The sequence below is a fragment of the Sinocyclocheilus grahami genome, unplaced genomic scaffold, assembly GCF_001515645.1.
Source record: "Sinocyclocheilus grahami isolate Dianchi unplaced genomic scaffold, SAMN03320097.WGS_v1.1 scaffold644.1, whole genome shotgun sequence".
In the NCBI taxonomy this organism is placed as follows: Eukaryota; Metazoa; Chordata; class Actinopteri; order Cypriniformes; family Cyprinidae; genus Sinocyclocheilus; species Sinocyclocheilus grahami.
In genome coordinates, this window is record NW_015505823.1 from 152,413 (window position 1) to 163,504 (window position 11,092).

The 11,092-nt window shown below is 32.0% G+C and overlaps 1 protein-coding gene across 1 annotated transcript in view; it reads left to right on the top strand.

Annotated features, from left to right (window-relative positions):
- The window catches only part of LOC107558376 (glypican-6-like), a 56,048-nt gene extending 45,216 nt beyond the window's left edge, over positions 1-10,832 (top strand). Inside the window, exons 8-10 of the mRNA XM_016242040.1 lie at positions 7,963-8,099; positions 9,042-9,217; positions 10,441-10,832. Of these exons, the coding sequence (XP_016097526.1) occupies positions 7,963-8,099; positions 9,042-9,217; positions 10,441-10,646 (519 nt within the window). The 3' untranslated portion in view covers positions 10,647-10,832. The remainder of the gene's footprint in view (positions 1-7,962; positions 8,100-9,041; positions 9,218-10,440) is intronic.
- Positions 10,833-11,092: the final 260 nt, after the last annotated feature.

Genomic DNA, 11,092 nt, shown 5'->3' on the forward strand with positions numbered 1-11,092 from the left:
TAAAAGAGCTTAAAGTGTGTGAAATATAATGTTCTCAGTGCCACTGCGCTCAACAAGGCAGCCCAAACGACGTGCTGTCTGTCCCGTGATAACCTCCTCTTGCTGGGGTGCGTCGAAAGGCGATGATCTTGCATCGACGACAGCCAGAGATATCGTCAAAAACATCAATGTTTGGCAATATTAAGAGGATTTGGCATTTCCAGTTAATGTAGGCCGGCCTGTTACATTCTTATTTTTATTAGGCCTATTATTATTATGAAGTTACTTTTATTAAATTAAAATTACAATTAATTTGCCCCACAATAATTACCGCATAACTGACGCGCTGCGAGGATAACAAAAGATTAGGCTATTTACTCCTCAATTAAAAAAAAAATATATATATATATTTTAAAAGGTCTTTTAAAACAGGTCTATTATACAATGAATTATAGGCCTATAATCAAATAATAAAAAAAAGTTCCACTATGTACGGGCCACAAGAGAAATATTAATGGAATAAATGAAAACAGTTAGCTATGTACCGTTATGTTGAAGTAGATTCGTCTCTCGTCGTCTCTGAGAGAATAATGTTCCGTCATTCCATTTTTACTTTCACTTTCTGCATATAGTGAATTGATTGAGATTAAGACGTTCACCGGCATTGCGACGTAACTAATTACCCCCGTATCGAACCGAACCGTGACACCACTGTGTCGTATCAAACCTGACCATGAATTTTTTGAACCGTTACACCCCTAATATATACATAATGTATTACATTTTATATTAGTGCTGTCAACCGATTAATCGCGATTAATCGCATCCAAAATAAAAGTTTTTGTTTACAGAATATATGTGTGTGTACTGTGTGTATATTTATTATGTATATATAAATACACACACATGCATGTATATATTTAAGAAAAATATGTTATGTTTATATATTAAATATATTTATATATAATATAAATCATATGAATATAAAAATATACATCTACATGTAAATATTTTCAAAATATATACTGTATGTGTGTGTCTTTATATACATAATTAATAATAATATATACATAATAAATATACAGAGTACACACATATATTCTGTAAAAAATCGCGATTAATCGTTTGACAGCACTAATATATATATATAACATTTTAGGTCTGTTTTATTTAAGAGTTGTTGTTTTTTCAGATCAGCACTCATCAGTCGTATTAATAAACTCAGTCAACCCTCTCTTTGATACGGAGTTTTGCTGGTTGCTCGATAGGAAACTGGAGCAGTTGCACAGATTTAATCACTGGGATGGTTTATGTGCAGCATGAGAAATGTCTCTGGATTTCTGCAACCCGATGCGCTCGTGTGCATTACGCTGAGCTCCTGAGCGCTCGTGCTGCTCTTACAGAGGTGGAAATGAATTGCACATGATGCTTGATTGGATCTGTGAGGCTCAAATCCAGATCTCTGCTGCTAATTCGGCGCCTCGTGTCACCAAACTCAAGAAACTGAACACCGGCCTCCATAAACGGCAGCCGCACTCTCGTCAATAGAGATGATAGAGTTGCAGAGGCTGTTTGTCTGGAGTTTATTTTGTGAGTGTTTCGGGATATTGCTGCTGTTGTTATTTACACGAGTTTAGTCAGTATTGCATCTACATTGGCATTTTCTTACCTGCATGCTTTAAAACGTTTTAAATGACTTATGGGCAATTTTTACAAATAGGGTACAAAATATGGTCTGAACTCTTCATTTTTTTTTTTAAATTTTTATTTCAACAAATAGTCAGTCAAAAAAGGTTTTTAACCTTCAGAAAATGATTGATCATTCAATTCTGGAGGTTAGGTTTGGGCCGATGGCTGACAGACATCACGATGTTGAGCAGGTGAAGCAGTCGATTTCGTTCCCCTTCGACAAAGTGTGTCAGCTGAGCGGGTTGCCAGGTCTGCGTAACAAAACCCCACCGACTGTTAATCAAACATTGCCTCAAAGTAGCCCAAAAACGGTGGATTTGGCAACACTGCTGCCTGACAGCTCATGCAAATACACCAAAACGCAACAAAATAGCTTTTAAAATAAAGCAAACTGAAACTTTATTGATTTATTTATTTATTTAATGTGGTAACTGCTGCACACAAATGAGCTAAACATATTTTTAGTGAGTAGAATTAATATATAAAATAGTTTTATATTTGTTATTTATTATATTTTATTAATAAATCTAATAACAAATGTTAATTATGTCAAAAATAATTTAAACAATCATAAATACTTTCTTATTAAAAAAATTTAAATATTTTAAATAATTAAAAGTAATTATATATGTATTAGAGATGTAACAGTATCAAAATTTCTTATCACGATTATAGTGACCTAAATTATCACGGTATTGTTAAAATGTGCTGGAGATGTTCAAAAAGTGCTGACACATAAATCATTTCACCAGGTTTTGTGTTTAAAATCAACAAACAATAAATAAAATGACTTTTTGTTTGCATAAACACTAAAACAATAATATTACCAATGATGTCTGGATTTTAAATAACTGCATGACTGACAACAGTTTATCTAATAGCGTGTATGAAATGTTCAAATAAAGCTTTCAAAAAATAAAAACTCATTTTTTAAATATTATATATTACACTATATTATGTTTGTATTTAAAATAATTGTAATAGTTTTCATTTTTTAAATATTTACTACAGTGAATTGAATGTCAAAATGCACAATTATGAATTAAACATCATAATTATGTAAAACTTCTGACACTGTTGTATGATTTAATAACAGGCCAGAATCACAGAGGGACAAACAGTTGATGTTTAAAACTACTGAACTACTAAACTCTTGTCTAGATTTATATAATAGAGGTGTAAATATAACGCTTTATGCTTTAAAAATGCTTTTATAAAATCTTTTAAAAATTGCACCAAAAAAAAGTGCCTATAGTTTTATGAAGTTAAGGATCGAATGCAGTGATAAAAAACATTATTTTCTGAAACACTATAGTGGCTTGAAATAGCATTTTTCTTTTCCTGGAACACAGTGCAGGTCATTCATCTTTTTTTTTTTCTGGACGTGTTTTTGTTTACTCAAGCTCAAATAGGCAGATATGCGTTATAGATGCATGAGCATAATCATCACTTTCAGAACTCACCACACAAAAGTAAACATGACGAGGTCAGATTTGTTTAGATTGTGTTTATTTAAAGGCATATTTTGTGCTTTGCTGATTGCAGCCTGACAAACAGCACTGGCCAAACATTCATCCGTATGGCTGGAGCGGAGCAGAAATGAACCCATGTCTTGTTTTTAGTCAGCGACTGATTATATTCAGGACTCTGGAGCAATTATTGGCGTATAGATCTGCTTTTGGAGAGCCGCATGTACAGCAGACATTGATTTTCATGTGGGTGCGGGTTAAAGACAGTGATTGTGAAATCACTGATTTTACAGATGAAGCTCTAGTGAATGCTGCTGCTCTTATACACTGGACGCATGTGGCACAATCTGACTAAGAGGTCTGTCATTTATGGAGAGAGCGATCGGTTAGCATGACAATCGCAAACCCTTTAATGTCAGAAACTATAGACAGGGAAATATATCATTTCATTTGACACTTTTAACACTGGACACTTGCAAAACATCAATATTATGGATTTTTTTCAATTTGTTTTTATTATGTTCATATATGATTTATTCCATTTATTATTTGTTTTTTGTTTAATTGTTTGTTTATGTATTCAATTAAAAGTTTATTTTTATTTTATTTTATTGTTTATAATATGTTTAATTCCTTTTTATTTATTTGTTTTTATTTATTTTACTTTATTGTTTATTTTTTATATTATGTACTGTATATATGAAGACTTCAGATGCAAGTCCATCTAAAAATCCGGCTCCTATGAAAATAATATTGGACATGTTTGAAAACAAGGATTCAATAGCTGACTAATAACCGTTTCAATGTGAAGTGAATGTACTGAACCTAAACACAGGAGCCTGATAAAAATGTCAATTTAAAAGATTTTTATAAAATCTCAGACAGACTTATAGGTTTTTGCATCTGAAGTCTTCGCATATTTATTTAATTGTATTTGTTTTTGTTTTTTAATGTAATGTTTTTGATGCCTAGCTACATTATTTTCTTGCCTGTCTAAAATTATATTATTTATAATTTGTCAATGTATCCAAACAGTTTGTTCTAAAAAAACATTTTTTTTCTAATTTTGTTACATTTGTAAATCTAATGTAATGTTTTTGTTAGTTCGTGTGCACATGTGCTACACTGTAAAAAACGACCGTGAATTTAACGGTAAAAGACTGTAAAAATGCTACAGTAAAAACCTGTTAAATGGTTAACGGTAAATTCCCCTACTATATACGGTGAAAAACTGTATTGGACATATCATGTATTGGACATTAATTTTACGGTAGTATACTGTTTTTGGAAGTGAAAAAGACCGAATAATTTACAGTGAATAACCGTAAATTGACATTCCCAGAATTCCCTGCGTTACATTTCAAATTTGATGTTTTTTTTATTGAAATAACTATGTTTCTTCTTAGTTTTTTCTTATCAGTTTTGTATGTTAGGGTTGTGTATTACACTTAATGTTGTTAAATGAATGTTTATTGCATTATTTCAGTTTCATGTGTGTTACCGTGATGGTGTTTAGTGTTTGTGTGAATGACGCTGTGCACCTTCTATATACAGTATGTTATTATTTAAAAGCTGCTTGTCATGGGCTTTGGTTCATCATGTGACTTTCTCATCACCTCCTGCATTTGGAGGTTATCAGTGTATTACAAAGCTACCAAACAGATTTCAGTACTTCAGTAAGTTGGTATATTAACATTATATCAGTTAATGAAATTACGGTATTTAACTGTAAATTTAAGTTAAAACCGTAAAACCTAAACCGTTGCTACCGTATTTTTTACGTGTTTTTTACCGTAAATTTTACAGAATTTTACAGTGTATCGTTTAAGAATTTGGGGTTGGTAAAAATGTTTTGAATGTTTTTGAGATAAGTCTCTTCTGCTCACCATGGCTGCATTAATTTGATCAAAAATACAGTGAAAACTGTGAAATATTATTACAATTTAAAATAACTTTTCTACTTGAATGTATTTTAAAAAGTCATTTATTCCTGCTTTTCACAATGTAATATTATTTGTTTCTGGTGTAGACTCAGGTTTGTAGCTGATGAGTGTGTCGTGAGTGTGAAATCAGTTCTCTGTGTGTATTCCGTGTAGCTCCTATTGGAAGTTTTGGCAGCTGTGAAAACGTCCTGCTGTACTTTATATCTGTCAGTAAGCTAACGAGGAGCACGGTCTCAATTATGATAAGGTGTTTTTGCACCTCAAGAGAGCAGACGGGCCGTCCTGAGAGGAGGTTTGCTCAGCACTCACTCCAGAAACAGCATGAAGCTTCACTTTAATCAGCTTTATTTTACACAGCTTCTCTGCTTGAAACAGTTGCATTAATAAACTGTCATCTGGTGGTGGGTTGATAAATTAAGACGGTCGTGATGAACGTTATGAGTGTGAAGTTTATTATCAGAAAACGAGTAACTAATAAAAAGATTGACGTGGCACTTATACTCTCCGGGGCTGCATTTATTTGATCAAAAGTACAGTAAAAATTGTAAAATATTAATAGAATCTAAACAGCTGTTTTCTATTTGAATATATTGTAAAATGTAATTTATTCCTGTGATTAAAGCTGAATTTTCAGCATCATTACTCCAGTCTTCAGTGTCACATGATCTTCAGAAATCATTTATTAAGCAATATCGGAGAAATCCAAACTCCCCTCTGTAAAAAAACAAAAACAAAACTTTAATATATCAACAAAATTAAACAAGAATTTTGAACCTGGCTTTATCCAGTGTTCAGATTTATCTTCTGTAATGTATGCAAAATAATGCATATTTGATTAAATAATGTATCATTAGCATATTTAATCACATTTTCAAAAAAAAATCGTTATACAAAACAGTTGTCTTACTTTACTGTGATTAATTACGGTATAGTACTGTTTTGACAAATGTAGTTTTGTGCCTTAAACAGGTAGTTCATTAATCATTTTAAGTGAAATGTTCCTTTAAACTGGATTATGGAGGAAGAGTTGTTGTTGAAGATATTTCTGTCATGTCTATATCTCCATCCTTTCTGTCTGTCCCTCTTTTTCAGATTGTTCTATTGCTGGCATTTAGTGATATATCTGTTCTAATGGTAAAGTTAGTACTTGAGCCATGTTTAATGAGGCAACAACAGGTCAAATTCTTTTCAAAGCAACTGGACATATCATAAATTTAGTTCATTTTTGCAGTATTTTTTTTTCTTATGTCTGGCAGGATCAGAAGCCTTAGTACATATGGTGTTTCTTTAATGTAGGTCACATTAGTCAATACTTGTTAAATGTGATGCTGGAGCGCAAAAGCAGTGTTAAGTCGCTGGGGTATATTTGTAGCAACAGCCAAAAATACATTGTATGGGTCAAAATTATGCATTTTTCTTTTATGCTAAAAATCATTAGGACATTAAGTAAAGATCATGTTCCATGAAGATATTTTGTAAATTTCCTACCGTAAATATATCAAAACTTCATTTTTGATTAGTAATATGCATTGCTAAGAACTTAATTTGGACAACTTTAAAGGCGATTTTCTCAATATTTAGATTTTTTTGCTCCCTCAGATTCCAGATTTTCATTTTCATCCAGATTATCGTCCTATCCTAACAACCCATACATCAATGGAAAGCTAATTTATTCAGCTTTCAGATGATGCATAAATGTCAATTTCAAAAAATTTACCCTTATGACCGGTTTTGTGTTAATAACAAATATTAAAGGAATGGTTTAGCCAAAAAAAACAACAACAACATATTTACCTTATCCACGCACTATATCATTATTAATAATTTTAAAGGGGTCATATGATGCGATTTCAAGTTGTTCTTTCTCGCGCCCTCTAGTGCTGAAGCATGAGATCTGCATGCTTGCTGGATTGATTCTTAAAATGAATCCTGAATAATGAGGGATCTTTTCATTTACAAGGAACATGATCGGTCAAAATGTTGGACGCTGACTTTACTGAATTCTTTAAGAAATGGTATTTGAAAACGTGGATATACTGTATGAGGAGAAATGTAAAAGTGTTTTCTAGACCTGGAAAAGTTATTTCATAGAAATGTTTATTTCATAATGATTTTTTTTTAACGAATGAAAACATTTCATAACATATCAGGTACTTGAAATCAAGCAAAAATGAACTGAAATATGAAAAATACTTAGTTTTTTTTAAATATTATATTATTTTATATATATAGTTTTTTTATTTTTGTTGTTTGTTTAAAATAATAGTAAAATACTTACATAAAAATGCGTATTTTATTTAATCTAGTTGCCAAAGCAATATTTCTCATTTTAATTGAGTTTAACTTGATTACTAACAAAAATAACTAAAATGAGAAAAACACAACAAAATTAATTAAAATGAAAATGGGAAACTAATTTAAACTATTAATAAATCTATTACAGTTTTTTTTTTCCAATTATACTAAAATAACACTAATTGAAACTTCTGGAATTTCATTATTTTAATTATTTATTTTTTGTAAAATATTGACATTCCTAGTGTCTGTAAATAAAAACGAGAAGCTTTAACATTACAACAGAAGTAGCACACATATATTAATGGGCCTTCAAATATCGTCTTATAAAGGCTTCTGCTGAAGTGCTTGAAACTGGTTTTGTAAACCAATAAATCTTTATTTATAAAATATGACGTTTTCATTTAAGGTTTTTGAGTCGAATAAATAATTTGCAGATTTACATGATTTTCCGTTTACGTTAATTCCAAGTTTCCATAGTTTTCATGGTGCTGTTATTCTAAAATCTTAAAAGTAGTCATGATAAAGAATTGTTCAATGGCTTACAGTACAGTTGTTTTAGCGGTCGTCTTTATGCCATCCTCCAGGTGACTGATGTCAAGGAGAAGCTGAAGAAGTTCAGGAAGTTCTGGTCTTCACTTCCTGAGGCCTTCTGTCAGGAGGAGCATGTGGCGGCTGCAGAGAGCGCTGTGGACGACTGCTGGAACGGACACGACAAGGGCAGGTAAAACATCTGGAATCAAGCATCTGCACAGCTGTGGATGTGTGGAGTCCTTGCACAATAGGTCGAGACCGTTTACACATCTACCTTGTAATATGGCAGACAGCGCACAGCTCTTATGAAGAAGATCTGGAGATGCTCTTCTCAGTTATCTCCTTATTTGTTTGTTTTTAAAAGAGTTTATTGTACTCTGAAACATACTGTAACGTTTTGAACCCAAAACCTCATCTCTAGTGAAAAAAGACTATTTAAAAAATATGCATTATTAGAAATTATTATTTTTGAAAATTATTACATGACCCCTTTAACTAGTTGGAGTGCTGAAATTTGTTTTCCATTATTGGATACCGTTCTCGTGGGGAGACACTTGTGAGATCAAAATTGTGAATATTAATTAAATGTAATTATTATACAGTTTAATAAATACTGCATTATTATATTATATTATAAATACTGCATTATTATATTATATTATATTATATTATAAATACTGCATTATTATATTAAATTAAATTAAATTATAAATACTGCATTATGTTATATTATATTATATTATAAAAAATATATATATTTGTGCTAAAATTACTAAAAGGAAATGAAAAGCTAAAACTGAAATGAAAATAAACCTAAAAAACAAACAAGCAAGTAAATAAAAACAGAAATAATAAAAATGACAAATACACATAATAAATAAAACTTGTAAAAACTAAATTCAAATGAAAACTGAAAATGTACAAATAAAAGCTAATTTAAAATATTAATAAAAAAAAGCTATAATATTATTCACACAATATTAAAATAACACTTGTATAATGTGTATGCACTGGCCAGAGTTAGTCTGACATGTTTATATGGATTATCAATAGTCAAATAATATTGGGACACATTTGAATATTAATGCATTGTATTTGCACAACAACTGAGTTGTTGTTTTTTTCTCTCCAGATACGTCCCTGAGGTGCTGAAAGACGGACTGACCAATCAAGCGAAGAACCCAGAGGTGGGCGTGGACATTTCCAGACCGGACACTCTGATTCGACAGCAGATCATGGCTCTCAAGGTGATGACCAACAAACTCAAGAACGCTTATGACGGCAATGACATCTACTTTCAGGACTCAAGTAAGTCACGGTGTGTTTTAATAATAATTGAATAATGGCACGCTCAGATTTGATGTCTGCACTGCTAAAGAAGTTACTTGATGAAAATAACTAACCGAGCCCAGAACTGTAGTTTTCCAGTATTTACAGACAAAAGCTAAATGTTAAAGAAACTTCAGTGAAATATGTAAGCGGTCTTAAATCCAGTCTGATCAACTTTAAGGTGATAGCAAGTCTTAAATAGTTTCAATGTTATAACAAAAGTCATTATCATGTAATGAGGTCTTAAAGTTGGGGATGGAAAACGAGGAATATGATATGGCCTAATGTGATTATAAAGCTTCACAAGGCGATGAGTTAATTAAATAATAAATATGCATGTTCAAAATCAAAATGTGGCACATTCTACAGACTCACATATTCAGAGCAGATCGCAGTTTATGAAAACGAGTACTTATGATATACTATTGATGAATTATAATAATATTTATTTTGTTTTTATTTTCTAATATGTTGTCGATTATTGTAAAGTGCATATTTTATCTCCCTCATCTTTTTGAATGAGCTGGGAGTATTAATGCATAAAATCTCCTTTTTTCTGGTTATTATTGGTATTTCGGTTGTATAATAAACTGTATCTGGTGTTTAATTAAACATTAAACTCTTCTCTCCAAGTCACCCTGTCATTGGAAGGAAACTAAGAACATTATTTAACATATAGATTTCACACAATATCAGCACAATTATCTCATTATTTTATCAGCAAATCAAATAAACCTCTAATTCATATGTATTGATATAATAGTATATATTAGTATTTTCAAAACATATGTAAACAAATGTAGGCGTTTTATTTAATATATGCATAGTATAAGTATTTTAAACTTATTTGGCTGATTAGCAGTATTAAACCTGTTTAATTATAGAATATCAGATATATGATTTATTGCATGGATTTGTTCTGAATGGACAGATATATTTAACACCATTATTGATTAAAATAATGAACTTAAAACAAGAGTGGAATGCAACTGATTATCTGTGCTTAGATAAACTCGATCAGACAATATTTGGGTGAGATTTTATGCATGCATCGTCTTAATGCAATCGTCACTGCTTTCATTGTAGTTTGCAAAGGGCATTAATAGTCGTGCATTGCCAAAACTTTGACTTTTGGCATAAAGTCTGCTTCAGGGTAGTTGCATGAAGTCAGATATATTTATTTTGGATGCATAACTCCTCAGATGACGAGAGCAGTGCTTCTGGCAGCGGCAGCGGCTGCACTGAGACGTGTGTCACTGAATCAGACTCCTTCATCACTGACGCTCCAGTTCAAGAAGCAGAGAAAACAGATGAAACATCTCCTGCTTCCATCATCCAGCCCAACCTGCTGCTGCTGCTGCTGCTGCTGGTCTTCGCTGCGCTGGCCTTGAAAGAGCACTGGAGATAGTGACCGCTGAGCTCCGCACAGACTGCTTGTGTTTTATATCAGACTGAACCACTGATCTCAGCCGTCTGAAGACTTTGAGGCCGTTCTTCCTGATTCAAAGACCACCGAGCGGCAGGTTTTGCATGATGGAAGTTCTTCAAAAGGGTCGTAAGCATTACACATCTGATATATGAAAGATGTCAAGTTTTTTTTTACATTTCCAGTATAGTAGATTAAAGGAATAGTTTACCTAAAAAAATGAAAATTTGCTGAAAATGTGCTCACTCTCAGGCCATACAAGATTAGGATGAGTTTGTTTCTTCATCAGGTTTGGAGAAATGTAGCATTGCATCAGTGTCTCAGCAATGGATGCTCTGCAGTGAATGGGTGCCGTCAGAATGAGAGTCCAAACAGCTGATAAAAACATCACAATAATCCACAAGTAATCCACACCAGTCCATCAGTTA